Here is a 24,631-nt window from a genome sequence, read left to right as displayed (position 1 = left end):
AGCTCAATAATTAACGACCATTGTACGGAAATGCAAGCTAATAGTGGTTATACGCTAATAGGAGAGCGTTGTTCACGCTTGTAATTCATCATCCATTGTAATTCACGGCGTTATGCGCAGTATTCTTCTTAATAAGTATACAAGCCAGGAATTGCCAAGTATTTTTCGCAGGAATTAATAATAAATGAAATTTCAGATAAAGTAACAAGATTATTGTATTTGTTACACATTTAATAAAAGAGCGACATTTTCCATTGGAGATAAGAAAATCTTCCGATAATTCCCGAGATTTTATTAGAGTGGCTCGATACGTCTTCCTTTAAATTAAATCGGTGCTACGATCAAATTGTAGTACGTTTGCGAGGTGAATAATACGCAATACTAGAGATCCAAGTTGACAGTTGATTCACACACGTATATGCAACCTCACGTTGCGAACGCGCATTCAGGGAATGGAATAGATCTTGTTTGCCTGCGTGTCAACGATACCTATTATTGTCGATCCTTATTTGCATGGTCAATAACGTGGGGAAATCTGCTGCCGCCCCTTTCCGCCCAGGAATTGCAGAGAGGATTTGTATGCTATATTCGATGCCAAGGGGACCATCGTCGCATCGTACTAGGGGGCTTTTCAGGGGCGCACCGATAAATCAGGGGCTCACGACACAACTGTGGATCGCTGTCCCAATTCGCAATAGCGCACGAATCTGCCTTGAGAGAGAGAGACAGAGACAGAGACAGAGACAGAGAGAGAGAGAGAGAGAGAGAGAGAGAGACATCGATACAAAATTTCGCGGCACGCAATTCCGTTAACAGCGGAATGCAATTCTCGCGGCTTTCATTTCCTCCTTCGTATGATAGCCCGCGCGAAATGCGATATCGCGGTCAAGAGCCTTGGTAAATTGAGTTTGAATTAACAATTATAGCTACCGTGTAAGTACGAGTACAATTATATACATTGTGACAGGTAGAACGTTTCTTCCAAGATATAATTTTTTCCAATTTAACAGAGACAGAAAGAAAAAGAGAATATATACATATATGTATGAATTTAATTTGCAATAAAACAGCGTATTTTTTACTATATATTGTATATTATATTTACATTATATTATTAAACTATCGTTTATTTTAAAGTTATGCTCTGATGTAAGAAAAAATGAACGTAATATATAATTCTTCTAATAATAATTGTTTTTTCTTTGTTGAGAGAATTGTCTTAAATTGTTATTTGTACAAGAATAAGAGATTGTTAATTACAATCATAATACAAATACGAATTCTGTTTTAGTTCAAGTAACTTTCTCTTAATTATTAGATTAACCGTTTTGTCATTTGGTATTTAATTACACTACAATTAAATCAACTTCTGTTAATGTCTACCATTGAAATTATCTTGATTTCTTCCAATTTTTGCTTTTAAAGAAACATTAACATTAAAATGATGTCTTGCGATTTACTATATTTTGTACTTGTTTATAATAAACTCCAAATTATTAGAAAAAAATAGCACACTTTAAAATAGATTTACAAATAAATTATAGCTTTATAATTAGATAAAAGATTTGCATAACATTATATAAAAAATATTTATAAAAATATTAGTATTTATTTTACAAATTTAAATCTATAAATTTATATTTAAAATTTATACGTGTTGAATTTGTTATTGATTGGCAAAAGTAAAACAGCATCTCATTACACTTTCCTCGTTTATATTAAAGTCTAACTTTACAATAAATTTAAATTTAGCAAGTTTCGAGAAACATAATATTGATGCGTTATATAGTACTATAGTTTATACGTGTCAACACTTATCATATTGTACGGATTGCAAGCCATCGTAAAGAAATCATAGAACGCATATAAGGTTTCCAGTTTTATTTAGAAAAGAATTGCTGAATCGATCGATAGCTTTAAGAGCTACTTTCTTATATTTTAAGCCATGGTATCTTCAGATATTAACTGTAAAATTTACTATTTAAGTCTAAGATATTTAATATTTGTATCTTAAGATTATATCGATATGTGGCGTATTGCAGTCATATATCCACAGAGATATATAACATACAAAGGATTCTCGTATAATCGTTCTCCGTATTTCATTGTTTCTTATCGTGACATTCTAACTATGAAATACGTCGCCCGGGAGAATCGCTCTTGCTCATCGTTCTCTCTCTTCGAGAACTATATAGGTATGCAAGGACGTTAATTACGTTTGTACCAACAAGATATAATTCACTGTGCAGAGACAAAATTTCATCATTCCGTTTAAACAGAGAAATTCTCATTATATTACTATACGATCTCTAAAGTACTTATTAATCATTCAAACATAAAAAAACATAAAAATCGATTTTTCATTTCTACATTACAAAAGGAAGCATAAAATAATGATACATATACATATACATATCGTAGATATGATATTATTAATCGATGTTAACATTATTAACTAATTTGGTATCAACGATATTAATTTAAACTGTTAAAACAAACTAGCTAAAATTATACAAAATTTCTATCACTTTAGATTGTACAAAGAATGTAATTAATTTACAATTAGAATCTTCAATTAATCTTCGACACGCGCAGCAACGAATTTTATGTCAGGTGTATACCTAACGGTTTAATTATGAATTTCAATCGAGCGAGAGAAGGTAATTACGATGAGACAAAAAGTAGCCTGTATCCGAGCTTAACACCTGGATAATTATAATACACCAGTCCAATCGATATAGTAATTATAACGCGAACAAACAGGAAAATATCAGTTAAGCAGACTGTATTAGATTAATATACAAAAACTATTACATTATTATCAATAGCCACAAATTTTGAGATTTTGAAAATGAATACAATATATATTATACATATAATGCATTGATATAGCTTCAAACTGTTAAATGTGTGTGTAATTACTCAATTTATGTAAAATTTTACGTACGTTTTTTCTCTCTCTAAATGTCTGTTTAATTAAAACATTATTTTCTTCTCCGTTTCCTACAATTATATATTTTTTAACAATTTTTGTAAACGATGACATTCTAAAAGAATGTTGCATGAAACATAATAGAATTTGAACACTTGGCGTTTTACCTAATTCAATTGTAAAAGCAAATTTTGTTTGCAAATTCAATAACTCCTATGTCGAAGAAGAAATCTGTATGTATGCGCTTAAAATTAATTCTGTTACCTTTCATTATCTCACCGAAAAATTTTGTGTAATGTAAAATTAGTGAAACCCATTTCACTAATACTATGTTACAATATGCAATTTCAGAAAATTGCTGAGAAATGATCCGTTTTCTTCAAATCTCGACTTCAATCATAATTATATCGCTTATTATTAGCACAACACAATTGCAACATACTAAATTTTCATGAAATTCGAGAAAACCTATTTTACGGTAAAATATTTTTCCAGAAATTTTTTCATAGAATTTGAGATTTACGGAATCATTTTTTCTTTTAAGTGATTTGACTGTGTCATGTTGCAAAATTAGACTTGAAATTGAAAATCGGGGAAACAATTGTAACTATAATTGTAATAAATTATAACGCACAGCTAATAACATAAACAGAATTATAAAAAAACTGTAGAATTATCAATCAGTTAATGATTTGATTAAATCCAAAGCGAAGGAAAATACTCGTTTCTATCTGCGACATTTCTTCGCGTAGTTGCAAGAGCTATCCATGCAACTGGCAGAATGTTGCAATCACGCAAGGGACAAGAGGAACATATCGGGCGAGCCGGAACTGTTGCTAATCGTCGCCGAAATCTCGAATTAATGGCACGAAAGCCGCGCGCGGAATTTGGGATTGGTGGTGCACAACGCCTAACCCAGCAAAAACGTTCACCATCTCGTTCACCGTTCGCATACACATCGAAACGATAAATGTTACTGCGCTCTGTTGCATACGCCTCGATACGTTTTATGCAAATATCGCAGCTGCGCTGTTATATAAAGTTATCGGTAAATTCACGCATGTCATTGCGCGAATCACAACGGCATCGAAAGTTCACGACAGCCATCATTAAATTTTATTGGATATGCATCTTATAAAAATGAAAATTTAATAGGCACGTGTTAATACTTGTTAAAATATAAATATTAGCTTTTGTTTGAGGAAACTCTCAACTATCGCTAAATATTTATATGGAATCACCAGCATTAATAAAAAAAACTCAAGTTATATTTTATAAATTAACAAAAATTCTATTAAATAATAACAACAAGGTTGATTTACATTTAACCTTGTTGTTATTATTTAATAGAAAAGCTTTAAGATGTAAAAGAATATATTATAGATAATAATAATTTTATTGCGTACAAAATAATTAATTAATTGCACACGTATAAGTTTGATATTTTCCAAAGTTGACGCGCCGAATTATATATTAAAAGAAGAAGAAATAAAATATACACGCAGAAAGTAAGGCATCAGTAATATTGCAAAATAAAATAGTACATAAAATAAGAAAGATAAGATATTTATATAATAAATTTAAAATTTATGTGAATTATAGAATAAAAGTGAGACTCTATTAATCGAGCTGCAACGAGATAAATTTTTGATTATAATGGAAAAAGACAATGTAGAATTTTATGGATAGAAAAAAGAAAATAAAAAAAATATGTGAAAATAAAAAAGAGAATAAAATGCTAAATAATCTACGGTGCATATAATGATGCAAAAAACAAGTATAAATCCTGATAGTGCAGAGAGTTCAAAAAGAATTCAGTCGTGTGTCATCAATTTTGAGTTCAGTTTTAGGTGCAAAAAGAATTCTTTCCGAAGCTTTTCAAAAAAAGAATTGCATTTGCATCTGAAAATAAACTCAGAATTGATGACATACGACTAAATTCTTTTTGAACTCTCTATGCTATCTGTAAGACATGGTTTGGACACTAACATATTTGCTTACTTTAAAAAATTATAACTCTTACAGTTAACGAAATATTCCGTACAACTCAAAGATAAGATCTTTTATGACTTATTAGGCCTAAAAGTTTCTTATTTTCCACCTCGAGAAACTCGATAGAGAAACCGGAGCGCCATCCCCATCTATTGATCGGTCACTGACTCCGCTCAACATGGCGGCGGGGGTGGTATTCGCGCTCAGCCTGATTCTCGTTGTCGGACACCTCCAGGAAGGACCAGGATCCCTCGCAAAGACTTTCACATTCCCGGAATATCCGTACAAGGAGACCACCAAGAACGTAAGTTATCCATATAGTTCATCAAAGTTCTCCCTGTGAACGATACGTGGTGAACGCTGATACAGGGAGGTTATGAGGAGCAACCCTCATTTAGGGCAATTTTACGATATTATAGGAACATAGTGTTAACGATAAGCCGGCTTGGTACATCAATTTTCGAATTAAAAAAACAGTTGAGAACGGTTCTCAAATTCATCTTTACACGTGGATTATTAATTAGCTATAAAAATATCTTTGATCTAGCCAGTATATACATATATATCTATATAAAAAATAAATTATATTAGAAGACATCGAAATAATATGAAAAATTATTATATCTTCGTCTGTAAAGAAAAAATTTAAATGTAAAAACATGATGAGAGAAACATTCGGTAACATTTACGACCAAGGAAATAAAATTGGAATAAGATAGCAATTCAGTGGAAGAACCAAACAATCGATCTGACATTAACTCGAGAGAGATTTGGCTAAAAGTCAAAATATACTTGAAAGTAGCTACATACGAATATGCATTTGGATAATAACACAATTTCGCGATATAACACAGAAATCGAAAAATCCTCTTTCGAACGAAGGGTAAATTACAAACATTACATTTAAATCTTTGCAAAAATATTAGAAAAAATACACTACAAGAACGATTTTATGAAATATCTACAAATTTACAGGAAATAATTTTGTTGAACTATCAAAATAATTATGCAGGAAATTCAAACATGAACAATGCTGCAAAAAATTTTGACATTTTTTGACAACCGGCTTGAATACATATAATGATTTTAATTCTACATAATTATTTTGATAGTCCAATAAAATTATTTTCTGTAAATTTTTAATTTTTAAAACATTCTTCGTAATGTTGTAAAAACATGTATTTAAAAAATTTTTATCTCTCTCTCTCTCTCTCCTCTTCTCTTCTTTTTTCTTTTAATTTTACAGGCTATCTGTTATTAGCATCTTAAATGCATACCAGAAATGTATCTCTCACAATCATGTCTTCTAGGAAGAAAAATAAAAGAACGTTACATATGTATTTTCCTATATTACGCTCTCTCGGCAGATATTCTCTTTCAAAGATATTTCGCCGTGCTTTTATTTGCGCGAAGAGAGACAGGCGCAGAGTTATTCGCGGAAGAAATTAAAGACGTATATACTTGCAATGCTGATAGTCGCATTGGCTCTAATTGGGGTTAATCTTTCGACAGGCACAAATCAATTGTTGCATTCCGCTTTATCCCGCCGCGACGCAGAATGTAAAACATTATTTTATTGACATCACATAAACTAATAGAAAATTTTTCTCGCATACAAAAATAAACATTAAAAAAAATATTCACGTTCTTGAATTTAACCGCAAAATCTATTTGCAAGGTTTTATACAGAATAATCAAAGCATACAATTAATTTCAACGAAATATGCAAGAGAGACAATTTGAAAGCGATTTGTTTTCAGTATTGCTATTAAAACCTTTTTGCATTTAAACTTTTATGACAATGAAGAGATAAAATGTAATGGTCAAACCAATATTGTTACAACGATCGATTTTGCCGCAGGAGCTTCTCTTCAGACAATTTGAGCAGGCTTGCGAGGAGAGCGGTGCTTGCAAGATGCTATCGCAGCATAGGAGCGACAGCGTCGCCAAAACACGATGCATCCGGGAATGCGTATCGCCGTCCTGTTACAAGGAGATCTATTTATTTGATCAGGTACTAGTATATGTGGAATACCAATTCCGTTAATTGCGTTTGGTTACCATGTCGCTTTACGTGCTACACATCTAGTACGTATCCGGTATACAATTTCACTCATGCGGACTGCACGGTAACGAACGATGAACACATTTCAGTTGGAGGAGGGCGAGATTGACGTGAGATTAAATTCCTTCAAGGGTTGCTTCATGCAGCGAAACGGTCGACCGCGGAAGTAAGGAAGAATGCCCACGGGAAGAAACGCAGGAAGAACAGATTTCTAATCGCGAGATGAACGATTAACGGATGAGCCGCCCTTTGGGAGGTACTGCAATTGTGCAACAGAGAACACGCGCTGCGATAATAGTCCGCCGTTCTAACAGAAACGCTTCTTGCTTAGACTTCGCTAGCCTGCAAGGATTAAATTGATGATGTAATATAACTGCTGCATGATATGCATGATGGGAAAGCACAAAAATAAAACGGAAACAGAAACGCATATCATGCACAAAGATAAGTTAAATAATGCATATCGTGCAGTCTTGTGAAAATGAAGCGAATTCTCCAAGGAATTAAATCCGAGAACAATCTTTTTCTACTTTTTGTACACATATTAACTACGACGTTGTTGCAATGTTGATAATAATACTGCACAAAGTAAACGAATAAAACTGTTGGCTGCACCAGTGATTTCAATCACCTTATCGCTTTTATATACTGCTATAGTTAAAAAGAAACATTTCTCGCGAATAATATAAGTAATTCAGTATACGATAGCATTCATGTTACTCGAATAACGTAATTTCGTTGTACAGCGAATGAAGGATGGCACTTAAAACTATTGTACACACATTTTATTTCTGAAGGAAAAACAACTTGAAAAATGACCAAATTTTTATATAAAGTAAATTATTGAATAGAAAATGTAGTAAAGATTGAAGATAAAATATGTTTTACAACTTCTTCCTTAATATAATAAACTACTTATACTGTGATATAATGTAACATAACTTACAAAGTTGTTATTGTTCACTCAAATTGTTATAATTAAAATAAAAATATAAAAATGTAAGAAATATGAGACAATGTATGTCAATTAATTTTGCAAAACGCGTAATTTGCTCCACAATTTCCACAACAATATTTACAGCTCGTTTTTTACAAATCTGATAAGCGACTTTCGTTATCGATTACAGAATTTTCTTTAAAATAATCCACTTGATTAAAAAGTATTTTATATAGTGATTCCATAAAACATAATTAAAACTTGTTTACTTGTTGAATTTAATCTTAAACGATCAATCAATTCACTTTTGTTGCTAATAATAGTTTTCTCATATACATTTTACTGTTAAAAAAGGATAAAATACGATTGAATTTAAGTACACTCTTTTATTTAAAGAATTATTATTTTAACTACACATTAAACGTATAAAGAAAAATATTTTCATATTATTAAATAAAATTAAGAAGATAGAATCGTAAAGAAACCGAACAGTTATTTGCACGAATAAGAACAATACACGTTTATTACAACTGTATTTCGATAAATGAATAACAAACTTAAGAATCGACGATTAGCTGAGTTTCGGATAAAAGTACTTTCTCCCCGGGTTTGAAGGCAGGCATTCCAAGATAAGGACAACTGGCACATCTGAATGCATCTCCAAGGTAACACTGTATAAACAAATTTATAAAAAATTTTAGATCAAAATTTATATAATTAAAATTTATATAATCGTTCCATCAAATATGACATATCCATGATTTTCATAAAAAGCAGTAATATATAAAACATACATTTCCACAAGAAGATTTAACAGTGCTTTCCGATACAGTTTTACCACTTAATTCTTCCGCGAGTCCGCATGAACAGTCCTTACATGCTTTCCTTTTACCCGTTGTTGCACAAACTGAAAGCATTACATATGTCTAGTAAGTCTAGTTTATACAAGTTTGTGAATTCTCTTTATTGTATTTCATTTTTAACATTACAATAATCTCACCTTTTAAGGATGCTGTATCTGGCTTTGCAAGATCTGACTCATCTAAAAGTTCATCTTCATCTATTAAATCTTCGTCTACGAGATCATCCAATTTCCATACATTAGTTTGCTTTTTTACAAATGAAATGGGAATACTGGAACCCACCTAAATTATCGCAAAAAGCTATACACAATCTCTATTATCTTTATTATGTATAAATAAGAAAAAAAAAATTTACCTCAAATGATGGTTTATTCGCAGATACTTTGCAAACGTTTTCTATATTGTTATACACTTTTAACAAAAAATTTAAGCTCTCCGGATCTGTTTCTAATTTCTTCGGTTCTGTATCTTTTACTTTAAAGCCAGATAATTTTAATCTAGATATTCTTTCAGAATACGTAAGTACTGTATCTGACTTTCTATCTGCTGGCAGTCGTTCATAAATGACAAGCGAACCATCAGGTTTTAGAATTCTCAATACTTCTGTTAAGAAATTCTCATCCGTGCATGGTTGTTTAAAAATGGCAATGACTGCATCAAAAGTAGATGCATCGTGACTTTCTAAAATCATACAAAATAAATTAGTGTTTTTTTCATTACAACCAACATAACATTGTTCTCCAAATTATCCAATTTGTCCTTGTTGTTCGCTAAATATTAAAGGATGAAATAAGTGCTTTCTATTTGGTGACACAAGTAGACACAAGCATCATTTTATCTTTTTCGATATTCAGTGAATAACAATTTAAGGACATCCCTTGAAGAACTGTTGTATGGAGATATATAAAGACTTTTACAAATAATATATCCTCCAATGCAATACAAACCTCAGCAAATAAAACAAAAGATATACTCACCCTTCTTTATATCTGACAAACTCGTAGTTTGCAATTTATCGGAATCTCCAATACGTTTCTTGATCGTAGCAATAAAATATGCTGTGTCATTCGAAGGCACATCGTTTCCTGACACAACAAATACCTTGTTTCCCTCCTTAATGAAAGACGTCATGTCGCGATAGCGATTATTGTTGGTAAATAATAATCCTCAAAATACTTTTGCAAAAAATTCTGTATCTTGTATCGAATATAATGTAAACCAAATTAAGAATAACTAATCTTTTGAAACGAGGTTCCCGTAAGTATCCTTATACGAATGTAGCCTTTTAAGTTTTAAGTCTGCGTCTGCTTTTGAAGGTTATCTTCTTCTTCTTATTATGCCGGCTTGGTTTTCCGACTTAGAAATGAAAAGGGTCACAGCGTTGAATTTAGATCCTAGATCCTGTGGTAACCTCCGCAGGAGGTTAGAGATCTCACACACCCAGAGGTTATCTTCGACAAATCGATACGCGCACGCGTGTATCGCTCAAGGCTGCTTCAGCAGAAAAAACTTCGCAATGTTACTTCGTAATATGTCGCAAGATTTCTTAATATGATCGATTCATATATTTAGATCCAATGAGAAACTAAAGGCAAGACTAATTACGCTAAAGAATTTTGCAATAGTTGCAAGACTGTTTTTCTTAAACTTAAATGACCATTTAAACGCAGTTATAGTTCGTTTCTCGTGCTTTCTTTGCACCTTTTATATTTAAGTTTTCTATTTCTTTCTTCATATTTTTATATCTTATTTTGTGAATGCAAATTAAAAGTCATTAAGAAATGTAAATATAAAGGAGTTATATTAGCCGAACGACTTTTTAATAAGAGACAAAATTAAACTAAATAATTTGAAATTTCTTTTTGAACTATAAATGCTCATGTATTTTAAAACATAAACACGTGAAGTTTTGATATGCTGGATACCCTTCAATTTGTGCCATTTAATGCATTAAATTATTTTATGTAAATATTATTATTACGTACCTTGAATTACTATTTTAATATTATTTACTTTTTTTTATTAATTACTTTTTTAATATTATCATTTTGTCAGGCCATGACAAACTTACAATAACTTCGTGTTTTTCTCTGTACAATTTATTCATATAAAATATATGTACATATAAATAAGTAATCGGTTGAATTATATTCCATATTGTACAGTGTAACCGAATAAAATATGTTTATATTACAGGATCACCAAACTTATATAAATACATACAGATTGCGTGTTAAAATGCCCGTCTTGAATATTTCACTAGTTTCTTATTTTGACAAAGAAAAGATAAGAAAAAGATAGGAAAACCAATTTCTTATCTGAAACTGTTTCATATATAAGTTTTAAAAAATTGAAAATATGACGAGCGAGAAAAAAATTTCATACAATATCATAAAAAATCTATTGCCATGTTTCTCTTCTGAAATTATAAAAATTTATATTCGAAACATCTTTTCCTAAAAAATTAATAAATATTTAAAAAAATAATTAAAATATTTAAGATGGACATTAAAAATGAAATAACTTTACATCAATTTGTTTGGGATGTTTACATAGAATCAATCAGCATAATTGCGACAGAATAAACAGTTGCAATATTTTCTATTAACAAGATTTATATATTTATAAAAAAAACCATTAAAAATAAGATACCCGCCTAGAAAGTAGGGAGATCTCAGATTCAATTCCTGGAGGTAACATTTTGCGTAATAAGTTCTTTATAGAATTTGAAATGTGCTAATAGCATTAAATCGATGATCAAACATTAATATTTGTAAAGATTATTTCAATTAAATGATTACGTTATACGGCTGACAGTACGCGGCGCACAGTCTGACTGAAATTAATGTATTTAGCAATTTATATAGAATTATTATTTCAATATTTAGTTCTATTCGATCGTATTTGGCGTATTTGGATCTTTATATACTTATGTGATATATCGGTCGTGTTCTTATTCTCTTATCGATTAAGAAATAATAACCATTAATTTAATTACACTTAAACATTGGAGGTATTCTACTCAGTCGCAATCATTTTAATTGTTTCTATATTCGTATATTCTATATCGCGCCGCATACTTCTCATTTTATATACATATGTACCTAATATCTTCAACAACTCACAGGCATTTATAACATCTCGTTGCAGAAATGCAAAATTGTATACACATAAAATGTACAAAATATTTTCTCTGGCAGTCGTAGTCATGTTGTACTGTGTTGGATTTGTTACAAAATATAGGACTCGAATTCGCGAATAATTCAAATTCTCATATTTCATGTCTACGAAATAAGCGATATGTCAAGCGTGATTTAAAAATCGCAATACAAAACTTAATATCAAAAAATTATTATACCTGGCAGAATTAAACCGTATTAAACCATAAGAGAGCCGAATTTTGTTTAAAAAATGTATAGACGAATACAAAATAATGCCGATACTGATACTACCGCCGCGATTAATACTAATATAGCTTATTCTAAAATTAACATTATCCATCACATGTTACATATTCATTTTGTAGAATATTTCTTCTTCTCGTCACTCTCGAAGCCAGAGTCTAGATCATCGCTCTGACACTTTTTCAATGTACAACCCTTGGAGATTTGCCTGAAACTTTCTCGCTCTACTAACAACTTTTTGATACTATCTATTAAATGTTCAAAAAAATTCGGATAGCCGTCGTATCCAGGAAACACATTAACATCTATTATCGCGTACTTCCCAGTATGATTTTCAATTACAACATCTATTCCAACTAGAATAAGACCAAATATCTCTCGAATATTCTTAACGATTGTTTCGAATATTTGATAATTTGGTTTCACAGTTAAAGGAATGTCTTCTTCGGACAATATAGACCATTTAGATCTACTACAGCTTTTCGATATATCGTGCGAGTCGAAGAATATTGTACTCAACGAATTACAGTCTTCTTCGTAAAAATTTTTAAAGCTAGGGCGCTCGGTCACGTGAAAACGATCGCCCACAACAAATAATTTATATAAAATAGCGTTATGATTAATGAAATCCTGAGCGACACAAGGTAGTTGACAGTCTTTCAAGTCCCTTTCATTAAAGATAATCATCATCTGAAATTAGAAAGTAAAAAATTATTTTTATATCAAACTCGTGATTTTCTTGCTTCAGACATTTTCACATCTCATGCCTACCTTATGCGCGTCGCTTGAGCCATATGCAAGAAGCGGCTTACAAACAAATGGATATTTAATACCACGTTTTTTCAACGTTGATGCTATTTCATGGACATTTCTGCTCTTGATTTCTACAAAGTTAGGAGTAAATACATCTGAAAAAAATAAAGCAATGTCAAACATATAATTCAGTTGTTTTGCAGTTATATTTATGTACAAATTATAAATACATACCTTTAAACCGAATGCCTTCTTGTATAAATTCGTAAGATTTACATCGATTACTCAAGTTCCTAATATTGTCCAGAGGATCGATAATGATCAGATCTGGATGTTTGGCAATGTATTCCTGAAGTCGCGAAACAATATCTTCAGCCTATAAAAGATACGTTATAGACTCATTGACAATCCAAATAGAATAAATATTGTTTTGAACATCTTCATACATTTTTATCACCACTCTCTGCGTGTGACTGCATATCTGTCAGCTTGTGTAAGAAAACGTGCAATGGTCCCTGATTCTCGAAGCTTAAATTCACATCGATCTAAAATAGATGGAAAATTTAAAAATATTACAAATATTGCACTTGCAAAAATAATACTGACAAAAATAATGGAATAGGAGAGAGAAACCTGACATATATATTAAAAATCTCACATGGATGAGTGATCTGCACAGTCATTTCGACCTAACACAAATCCAAGGATCCAAGTTAAAAATACTGTGGACACTCATCTACATCTATACGTCACATATATAGACATTTGTAAATAATAAATTATTGCAATAAAGTTGTGCAGCAAAAAACTAAAATTTGAAAAAGTTAAGCCGTTTGATTGCCACGTTATTGAAAATCTAATTGACCTTTGATCCTCTTATTCAACTGATTTGACTCATACTTTGTTATGATGGAGCAAAGATCCTCGGGTATCTATTGTGGAAAACAAAATTTGAAAAAATTAAGCTGCTTCTGATAAACTTTGCAAATAGACGCGACAAACGTTGTGAAATTATGAGGTAGTTTGTTATGCTGCACCACTTAAAAACGAGAATAAGAAATGTCGAGACTATGTATATGTGTTACATAATTTTATTCCATCTGTGCTAAAATTAAATGTTTTTCTAGAAAAAAAAAGTATTGCACCTTACAATTACAATAAAAAAAATAAAAGATTCTTTTTAGGTGAACTTGTTGCATCATTCATTTTTTCTTTTTTTTTCTCTAAGTAGATAGAAAAAGAAAAAAGATGAACTGCGCAAGAAGCTGAAAAAAACAGGAAAAATATATATACATCCTTTTTTTGCAACATAAATTAAAGAAAATTACTTTAATTGCTGTATACCAGTGATAATTACTGCATTCTCACTTAATAATCTCAGCTAAAGAAAACACTGTATTGTCGAAACGTACTAGAATCTTTTTGATGTCAATACATACATTTTTTATGATATCTCCAAGAATAATATTATAATAAATTTCACATTAAATTTTTTTTTTAATTTTGATTGCTTGCTTCCTTGACCTTTTTTAAAACTTTTATATTTGTTGTACACGAGCTTGATTATTAACTTATTATGGTTAAAGAAAATTATATTTACATGTAAAAACCAGCGTATTATCACTTATTTTTCATAACATTTTTCAAAGCACAGGAAATGCCTCGCGTCTCGAAACGTTTTCTAGAAATATTTCTGCCCATCCATATCGCACGTCAGAGGCGGGTATTCGCTCACCATTTTCAACCGGAATCCCTCGGACTCGCATATGTTCTCGAAATCGGTCCAGTTGAACTTCTGCCGTTTTCTCTCGGGCACCCAGTAACCGATGACACACTTGTCGCACATTCTTCTTTCCTCGCTCGTGCTGGCCATGCCGCGCTGACACCGATCACCGACCACGTGCGGATCGGCGTTCGATCGACGGCACTCGTCCCTCGTGTTTGTACGTCCCTGCAACGAGACGGTCGGCAGCTTTCATCCTCGCGGCACCGTTCCGACGATTCTCCGCGAGGTCTGGCTCATACTTGGGCAGCGTGGCGGTGAAACGAGGTTAGGTTTTACCGCCGTTGAGACTCGCCGTATTTCCACGATTGTCCCTCGATAGCCGTCGTCAAGAAGACACCTAACCTCTTCGCCGAAGAATCCAAATCTCCGTCGTTTCGGTTGCTCGACCGTCTCCCCTGCTCGTCTCTCGTCGCACGTCGCCGACGTCGCCGATCCTATTGTTTACCTTTCGCACACTGCACTGCACATGCCGCCGGAAGTGTACCTCTTATCGGACGTGCGTGATCGCCGAGTAAACACGCGCTCCTCCGATCGGTTGACGGTTTTCGACTTTCGACTGTAGCCGGTATCATCGGTTTTACGACCGCGATATTTGAGGAATGTAGAAGTTTTAACACTTGTTACTCGAATGTTATTCTCTAGGTCGTTCAAGTACGTTGGCTTACGTGATCGTTACGAGAACGCCGCAATTTTTCCTACGGTGTTATCGTGAAAAATTTAAGTGTAAAGTGCGACAAATGCAGGGTTAATAGAGATAACACTTGATTCTATCTGCAAATACATTTTTATATATTTTACATATATATATATACTACTCAACAAAATTAAAGGATCACTTGTTCCACCCTGCAAAAATAGGCAAATTTCGAGATAGAATAACTTCATCAAAAATCATCGTATCGAGATTTTTAAAAAAGCATTTTAAAACTTGAAATCTCTACTTTCCAAACCTGTACATTAAAAAACCGTATTACTCATATTTCATAAAGTTACACAAACATAAATAAAGATGCATCAGATTTCAACATTTTTTACGAAATTTGCGACGTTCCACGGAGCCAAGTAAAAATTGTACACGAATACGGTTTACAGCTTTCAAAAGAGTGAATCTTTACCTTCAATTTAGTTTTTTATGAAGCTTTGTACGATTTTTTTCACCGAGTTATTCAACGTCGAAGCAAAAAGGGTCGTTTTTGCTTCTTGTATATTATATTTGTATATATCTTGTATATTTTTTTATATTTGATATGACTGTTTTACACTGTTCTTATTAATCCCTAACTTTAGAAATTACAACTGTATACTGAACGTTTTTTTCCCTATTTGTTTTTGTAATTTACCCTCCGTCGGAAATACGAAATTTTTACTCTTCGTCTACAATCTGAGTCTTTAAACTTCAGCGCAGATTTTTATATTGTTCCGAATTGTGTAAAACTCTGAAAAAATTCTTACAGACTTGTGAAAACTTTAGCTACAAGTTTTTAATATCGTAGAAATTTTTGATTATATTTTACTTATTTTTTAATGTGATTTATATTTGTTTATCAGAATTTTAACAATTATTAAAAATTGACTGTGTTTTTAAGGTTCAATTACCGACGAAGAATTAAACAAAATATGTCTACTTCTATACGTAACTTCAATTAAGTCTTTTTGATAATAAAAGTCACATGATGAAAGAATATTTCTTATACAACATAGAATAGCAATATTGTAGCAATATTGTAGCAATTTTAACAATATAGAAATATATATTACAAGCTATGCGACATAAAATTTTCTAACGCAAGAAAATATCGCAAGAACGTTGCAGCAATATTTAAAATGTCCTGTAGCAATCGATAGCACAGCTCGTTATCGCAACATAAATAAAAATCATTGAAAAGAATGTCATCTCTGATAAGTCGAAGTGTCACGCGTCGCGCTGAAGAATCTACGGCTCGTTCTAAATACGTTCAGAGCTTCCCAGCAGAGACTGCAAGAGAAATGAGAGTTTATAGAACATTATATAAACCTTTACACAATCAATAATAATGTTTAGTAATATTGAATCAGTAACACTGATAGTACGCATCAATATTTGTGTAACCTTACATGATCGATATTATTGATAATATTTCAGCTCTTGGTATTTGTTGGGAAATTTTTCAGGAAAGTGGAAAGCGCTGTTTCAACATAACAGACAATTATATATTGACTAATGAAATAATATTGGTAAAAAAATACTTTTAGAAATATGATCAAATGTTTTCAAATTTTTCGCAATCCTTAAATATGTCACCTTTTTTGAGTGACGATTTTGATATTCTACAAAATTATAACAAATCCTAAAAAATTCATCAAAAATGGCAACTCGAAATATCACCAATAGTTTATATTTATCTTAATCAGCTAAAATGACTAATTCAAAATAAAATAATTTCTTCTTCAAACTTCGATCCATAAAATATATTTTAATTCCAAGTGTTCTCTTTAGAAGACTCTCCTTTTTTTTACTTATAAAAACGACGTAACTCCTATGTTGCATTTGTAGAAAGTATTATGATCTCTTTAAATATCTTAAAAAACAACACAAGTACTATTTGGCAGATGGACTAAAATTAAATTAGTTTACTCTCTTGACAATTGATAGCGCAATCTTTACCTAACTTATTCATGGTAATAACTCCAAAATCACATCTTTGAGTTAAATCATTTTTTAAGTAAAGTAATGATATTATTGACAGTTTCGGATTTCTCGATTCTCGAACATCATCGCTGTAATACTGATACTTAAAAATGAAAAACCAGCAGAGAGAGAGAGAGAGAGAGGAGAGAGTGTTCTATACCAATACATCAATATTAACCAGACACGATCAATAATATTGTTAGTATTTATTGATGTTGACAGTATTATTGATTATGTAAGGTCCGTATTAACAACTTCCTCCTTGTGTCTTTTTGGTACACTCACCATCGTGGAATCGTTCAAGGATGTTAGCATACTCTTGGTGACGAGAACCGTCATACTACTATCACGATCCATCGCATTATCCTCGATCAAATCGTGTTTCCTCCTCAAGACGCGCACCTCGCCGAGGGAATACGAGCACGAGCTCGGCATGTACAGTTCTCCCTCAGAATGAGAGGTCTCAGAGGTAGTCCCGACCTGAAACCGAGAATCAAGTTAATTTACCGATACAATATCTTCTAATCAAGAATTCTTTCTTATTGCGAAATTTAAATTATTATCAAACATTGGATTTTATTGCACAATAAAATTCAATTACAACAGAATTATATTGTTTTGTACAGTTCGATTAATGCGATAATGTTTGGTCGCAGTACTATGTTAATTTATAACGTCGTTTACAGCATAAATAATTTATGACATTATCATAATAAAAAAGGATAAAGGGAAAGAATGCCAGAAATTTCATTGTATCTGTTTCTTTCATTTCTATTTCGGTTTAATGCACTGAAAGAACAAATTGGCTGAATACGACATAGAGTTTTTAATTGGTTGCAACCAATTATGCTATGCCATATTTTACCATCTAATTTGCTGCAGCAGCTAATCATTTCTTTCAGTGTATTATTACAAAAATTTCTCATTGTATATTTCGCACGTTTCTATCTCTTTTTTTGTTCTAGAATAATTAAAAACTTCTCACTTACTCTTCTCGCGTCTGCACTCAACGCACCATTAGTCGACCTACGAATCAAATATTGCAATGAAAAGATTAAATAATTCCACCAAAATATGAATCGTTCATATTTCACTAGTTTTATTACTATATATCTTCATATTTCAAATTAATTCAATCAATTTTTTTTTAATATCTAAGTCCCATTTAATTTATGTTAATTAAAAGAATTTCGTTAATACATTTTAACAAACCAAAATAGCATAACTTATATAAAAAAAGAATGAAAACTAGCAATAAATATAATTTAATGAGAATAATCCAAGTTTCCAGCTCAGGAAGATTAACAATATAACATCCTTATATTCACCTATCGTCGTGGTCCAGCAACGTACTGCTGACACTAGAATTAGAGCTAGACAAGACATCTATCTTATACTTCCGTGATATGCCTGTCAAATCAATTGGCTGCCGCTCGTTATCGCTTGTCGCAGTTTTCTGAGGCTTTGAGGTCTCATTTCCGTCTCTGCGGTTTTCAACCACTGCGAACGTCATCAATTTACAAGCTTCCTCGTTTCTCATATCTCTTGTCGAATTATCCTTTCCAGCAATATCAAAGGAAATTTGCTTGTTACAAGACGCGACTTCTCGCGAAGATGACTCGCTACTTTTTGGCAAAGTACACTCTCGTGGAGATTCGGCTGAGCAATTATTATCCGCAGAATTCTTTTGCTTAACCATCTCTTGTTGAGGATCAATTTTCGCTTCACGTAAAGATCCAGTGTTTTCCTTCGCCGACAAATGTATGAGACCAATGTCTTCTTTCGTCACATCTTCATCAATCAACTTCGATTTGGCAGGACTTACATCCAAACAAACTCGCTCGTTTTTTGTCTCCGAAACTTCTGCAAATGTGAACAATACTCTTTTGCCTGCCGGCATGGTACTGACTTGCGTTTTTCCGTTTGTAATTTCTTTTACAGCTTCTTCCGAAATATTTGAACGCGCTTCAATCTGATCGGTTTGCGTGACAATTTCATTTGCACGTTGATTTTTATCAATCTGCGTAACCTCCTTCGATTTACCGTTTTCAAGCTTTTCGATAATTATATCATCTTTATTTTTAAATACTGAGATTCCGGTAACTAAATCAACAGTTTCCATTTCGCTTCCCCCTTTCGATCTTGCAGATGCAATCTTCGTAGACAAATGCTCGGAATTCTCCTCGGGATTTTCATTGTCGTCGCTACGGATATCGGAGATCTGTTTTAACGACTCTGCTTCCGAACACGAGTTTCCATTGCTGTTATTCTTCTTGTTATTTTTGCTGTTATTCTTCGAATTTTTAGCAGTCTCGAAATGAGCTGCGGAATGAACACTTTCTCTCGATTCCGGAATTGCGGGAGAGAGATATTTATCAGGATTTTTGGAATCGTTAAATTTCCCAGTAACTTGTCCAATATCATTCGTATTATTTTCTGTTCGCAAAATTATCTCCTCATTTGTATTCGACATAGCGTTCGTCCAAATCAAGGAACCAGTGACGTTCCGAGGAAATGTCTCCTCCTTTTTCGGATTATTGACATCTTTGTCCGTTTGATTTTCAAAATCAATCGAAAGAGTCCTCATAACATCCGCGTTTTCTGTCTGACCCGTGTCCTTGCTATTCGCAAAATGTTGCATAGACTCGCAACGAGCCGTAGAGCGAACGCTTTCTCTCGTTTCACGACATTCAGATAAGTCGGAGGAGTGCTCGCCGAGACCTTTAAGTTCATAGGAATTTTTGGTAAAATTTCGCTCGACTTCACTGTCAACTTTTACTGGCGTCTGTTGCACGCTTTGTTCTCGAGACCCGTCGATTGCATTTGGCGGAGCGTTGCTACAAGCCAAGGAATCGGAAACGTTTTGAAAGAATAATTTCCTGTCGTTCGCGTTTCCTTGATCGGACTGACTTTTCACGTTAATCAGGATATTTCTCAGAATGTCCAAGGTTTCCGACTGACGCGTGTCGCGGATCGATTCAGCCTCGCGCAAATGATCTAGAAGCTTCTGAACCGCTGCAGGTGTTACCGCTGACTCCTTCAAGGCGCTCGCAATCTTTCCTTCGATGCTCCGTTTTTCATCCTGCAGGATGTAGGCAAGAAACCGATCTATCGCTTGGGACGTGTCTTTCCGGAAAAACCGCGCGAAAATTCTGTCATCGGTGTATTCCTTTCCAGAACGACGGATCTTGTGCTCCGAGAATTTCCTCGCAGACGTGACTTTGTGACGATCATCCCGGGCGACTTCCTTCTTCTGATGACGACACGGAGCCTCCGTGTGTGTGCTGGATAACGTTGGTACCAGGTTGGAAAATGTCGTGGCATCCGATCTGTCCATCGACGATTCCGATAAGTACGCTTTGGTCGCCGACCGTTGAGTTCTATCGCTGTCGCGAGATGTCCTGGGGCTGTCATTCGCATCTGATGCAGGAAACACGCTAGATTCGACGGAGTTCTTCGAGTAATTACTGCGAGAACCGTCTTCCTTCGTGAAAGTCGACGATTTCGTCCCCGCCGCATTTGCTGCCTGCAGATCGTCGGTTCGATGTACTTTTGAGACGGTCAGATCCTCGTTTCTTAATTCAGTCTCCAAAAATGACGATCGAGCCGCCTTGTTCGACGCCTCGTTCAATAATGGATACTCGCCATCTTTATCGTTTAGCGAGTTCCGACAAAATTTCACCGCGTCTTGAGACACTAGCTCGTCTTCATCCAGCTTGTATATCGCGAATTTGGAGTCTGATAATAATTCCTTAAGATTTCTGGTCACTCGAGTGACATGTTCGATTTTCCTGTCGTTGGAATGCAGGATTGAATCCAAGTCATCAAGACACGGTCGATACAAATCGATATCATCCAAATTGTCCTCCGCAAAAATTGTTTCTCGGAAAACGTCCGTATAGCCTGAAGCGAAAGATGGACGTTGTATGTCTTCACTAGTGACGCACAGCCCATCTTGTCCGTTATGACTATTGAATGTGTGCGAAAAGTGTCTATCAATCGTCCGATGATGTCTCGAACTTTCTGCCTGTCGATAACGCGAAGCGATATTTTCGCGCTGTCGAGAAAAACTCGCTGTCCTTGAGATGTCGTCGCCAGGCGACGGCTTTGATCGATCGCTTCGGTTTTCCTCCACCTGGATCTTATCTACAATGTTTTCGACGTTTCGCTGATGGTCAGCACTTCTCTTACAGAATATTCCGTCATCCTCCGCGTAACGAATTTGCGTATCACCGCCGGCGGAGGATAAAAAAAGAATTCCCTCGTGGTTCTCGTTTCTCGCTTTGTGCAATTTTTCATTTCTATCAATCTGTGGAGTTTCAACCACTGCGAACTTAATCGCTCCTTGACTCGTCGTGTTTCTTAAACGTTCAGGTGTCCTTTCGACATCTTGCGGGTCGGGATCCTTTTTCTCTTGTGTATAATTTCGGATTTTCGGGGATTGAATTCGTTCGACATCTTGTCCAGCATCAGAATTCTTGGCATCTTCAAACTCCTTTTCCAACTTGCTTACAAGAGTTACTGGTTTTGTTTCGGTCGCAGCTTCGATAATCGTCTTCTCAATCGGTTTCCCTCGTTGTAACGTGTCCAATCTCACACGCCGTGTTCTCGGCGTCCCTGATACTTCCGGGTCGATCATTCTATTATCCGCATTCTGCACAGTTAAAAAATTTGTGTTAAATTTAACACATTTCACATGTCTCAAACGGTCCACTCAAACTTTACTGTTAATTTAACACAAGTAGGATTGGGCGTGTATTTTCAAATATTTTCATTTTAAATACATATAATTGTAATATAATTGTATTTTATATATGTTATTTTAAATCGAAAAATTGAAAGTATTTTTATTTTGTAATTCAAATAATAAAATTGATTGCCAATTTTAGTACAGGGTGGGCCATCTATTGGTACGTTTTTACAGAGTGGGCCATCTATTGGTACGTTTTTAAAAATTCATGTGGCTCCCTCTAAAAAAAATTAATAAAAAATATCAATGTATGCTCATTTGATCGCATTTTTAAAAACGTACCAATAGATGGCCCACCCTGTATTTGAAATACAAAATATTTTTAATCGTTTGATTTAAAATATTGAAATACAATTATATTAAAATACTATGTTTAAGATAAAAGTATTTGATTTTTCAAGACTGGTCAAAAGTATTTGACTGAATATAAGATGAATATGTTAGAAAGTATCACAGTTTATAAGCAATTAAATATTTCTTTACTAAAATTAATATTCTGATATGTTAAATTAACATGTTTCAATAAATTTATGTTAAAAAAATTCAACAAAGAGTTTAACAAGGATTTGAGTAGACCATTTCTAATACAAATGCAAAATGTTTATTACTGTTTGAATAACATCATGGCATAGGATATAAGTAGCCGTATTCGCGCGGCTTTGCGCCGGATACGGCTCTGGCGAGATGTGCACGTCCTCCAGATCCTGTTTGACCAACTCCCGGTCAACAATGTGCACCGATGGTCCTATTTGGATTTCACACTCGTTTCCTCGTGCTGACAACATTCGCCGACGATCGCGAGCATGATCGTCGGGGGCTGTCGTCTCAACGTTCACGTTATTGATCGAGTCCTTCGACAGCACTCGGGCAGGCGATGCACGTCCATGAGACCGATTGTCGCTTCCGTATCCAAGAGATGACCAGTCGGCACGTCGTCGTCGCGACATCCGAAATTTTGGCGCCGACAAATCAACCCTGCGAACGGTGACACGAGGAAAATCACGTTTCTGCGAACGTGCGCTTGTCTTGCCGTTCACCTCCGATAACTTTGAAGAACATGCATCCTGAAACTTGGAGGCCACTAGCTCGCGAACGTACAGCCGCTCTTCCATCTCGTCGTCCAACGGCGGCTCGTCCGAATACCTAAATGCACATAATATAAATGATATGAATGTTCTGTAATAAATTACATAAACACTAAATGACATAAATTATTAATTAAAATAAAAAATTAATTTTTAAATATTGTAAGTCATAATGGTTTTAATTCCTTCTGTAATATATTAATCGATCAGCAAATTGAAACGAAATACGATTTGAACATTGTGGACAATATACGTGTATGTATGTATACGAAAAGAATGATTTTAATGAAGTATCTAAAAATTTTAATAGGTAAGTACAAATCAGAAAATGATTTTATTGGACTATCAAAATAATTATGAAGGAAACTCGAGCATAATGAGCAAAAAGTTTTAAGCATTCTAGAAATTAGTTTGAGTCCTTCATAATTATTTTGATAGTCCAGTCAAATTATTTTCACCTGTACTTGTCTAAATTTTTAGATACTTGAGAAAATCATTCTTTCGTATATATATAATTCAAATTAAAATTAACAAGTAACTTTTAAAATCGATGTTTTCAGATAATGGCGATATAAATATGTATAACAAATTGTATGGTAAGAAAAATCGCAATTACAAAAGAAGAGACTCGATTGTAACTTCTAAATAAAATGAGATGGAATGTTCTATAAAAATTAGATTTTCCTTTCTACTCACGTATTTCTATGCTGTCGTGCGGAATCGAAACTCGACGTTGCGCAGACTTCCATGAGTTGTATCTTTGCATTGTTAACAATCTTCTCGGCATTTTCAAGAGCGGTGGATGTTTCGGGACTCAAGACGGAATTGGGAGGCTGCACTTCTACCGATCGGTGCGTATTAAGCTGTGATAGAAAATTTTGTCGTAAAACGCATATAGAATAACTAAACGTTGGATAAATAAAACTGTGAATGTTCATTACAATTTTTTCTTTAATAACGCGACTCGCGCGTTTACAAGACCCTCTGCTACTTCCACAAGTTGTATTCGTGACTATCGATTTTTTAGATACGACAGTTACAGGATGTCGATTCGCATTGTGTATTCTGATATCATTATCCTTCCTGCGCGCTACATTCTCCTCGTGTTTGCAATAACACGTGCGAACGGAAGTCATCTCCCCTGGAGACGTCGTAGAACAGACTCCGTCGTTGCACGTTTCTGGGGAACTCGAATTTTCCCTGTAATAAGAAAGAAATATTCAGCTGGAATAACACTTTTCTCTACGTCATCATCATCATCATATTATTATTATTATTATTATTATTGCTAATATTTACACGAATAAAATGTGCATCGTAGAAGAATGATAAAAGATAAAAAGCAATTATCAACGCAACGTCTTCAGAAAAATGTAGATACGTGTGATAATTACTA

General features: G+C 33.7%; 4 protein-coding genes across 4 annotated transcripts; 1 reads left to right on the top strand and 3 right to left on the bottom strand.

The window, feature by feature from the left end:
• Positions 1-5,102: 5,102 nt before the first annotated feature.
• LOC108765323 (uncharacterized) lies at positions 5,103-7,802 on the top strand. Its single transcript, XM_018513998.1, has 3 exons — positions 5,103-5,228; positions 6,786-6,938; positions 7,079-7,802. Exons 1-3 carry the CDS (start codon positions 5,103-5,105, stop codon positions 7,157-7,159), a joined length of 360 nt encoding a protein of 119 aa, XP_018369500.1. The 3' UTR covers positions 7,160-7,802.
• Positions 7,803-8,421: 619 nt separating this feature from the next.
• CIAPIN1 (cytokine induced apoptosis inhibitor 1) lies at positions 8,422-10,293 on the bottom strand. Its single transcript, XM_018513933.1, has 5 exons — positions 9,767-10,293; positions 9,145-9,470; positions 8,927-9,071; positions 8,721-8,833; positions 8,422-8,597 (listed from the first exon to the last, which is right to left on the bottom strand). The coding sequence occupies exons 1-5, from the start codon at positions 9,918-9,920 to the stop codon at positions 8,484-8,486; spliced, it is 852 nt and encodes a 283-aa protein (XP_018369435.1). The 5' UTR covers positions 9,921-10,293; the 3' UTR covers positions 8,422-8,483.
• Positions 10,294-11,332: 1,039 nt separating this feature from the next.
• On the bottom strand, positions 11,333-15,385 carry LOC108765242 (inositol-tetrakisphosphate 1-kinase). Its single transcript, XM_018513855.1, has 5 exons — positions 14,682-15,385; positions 13,393-13,491; positions 13,181-13,322; positions 12,965-13,101; positions 11,333-12,883 (listed from the first exon to the last, which is right to left on the bottom strand). The coding sequence occupies exons 1-5, from the start codon at positions 14,817-14,819 to the stop codon at positions 12,305-12,307; spliced, it is 1,095 nt and encodes a 364-aa protein (XP_018369357.1). The 5' UTR covers positions 14,820-15,385; the 3' UTR covers positions 11,333-12,304.
• Positions 15,386-16,566: 1,181 nt separating this feature from the next.
• Positions 16,567-24,371, bottom strand: LOC108765164 (uncharacterized). The gene is made up of 7 exons (XM_018513729.1): positions 24,177-24,371; positions 23,932-24,098; positions 22,759-23,293; positions 18,729-22,054; positions 18,390-18,426; positions 17,686-17,880; positions 16,567-16,707 (listed from the first exon to the last, which is right to left on the bottom strand). The coding sequence occupies exons 1-7, from the start codon at positions 24,369-24,371 to the stop codon at positions 16,678-16,680; spliced, it is 4,485 nt and encodes a 1,494-aa protein (XP_018369231.1). The 3' UTR covers positions 16,567-16,677.
• Positions 24,372-24,631: the final 260 nt, after the last annotated feature.

Source organism: Trachymyrmex cornetzi, unplaced genomic scaffold (assembly GCF_001594075.2).
Source record: "Trachymyrmex cornetzi isolate Tcor2-1 unplaced genomic scaffold, Tcor1.1 scaffold117, whole genome shotgun sequence".
Classification (NCBI taxonomy): domain Eukaryota; kingdom Metazoa; phylum Arthropoda; class Insecta; order Hymenoptera; family Formicidae; genus Trachymyrmex; species Trachymyrmex cornetzi.
The sequence above is the reverse complement of the archived record's forward strand: the minus strand, read 5'-3'. Positions and strand labels throughout refer to the sequence as shown.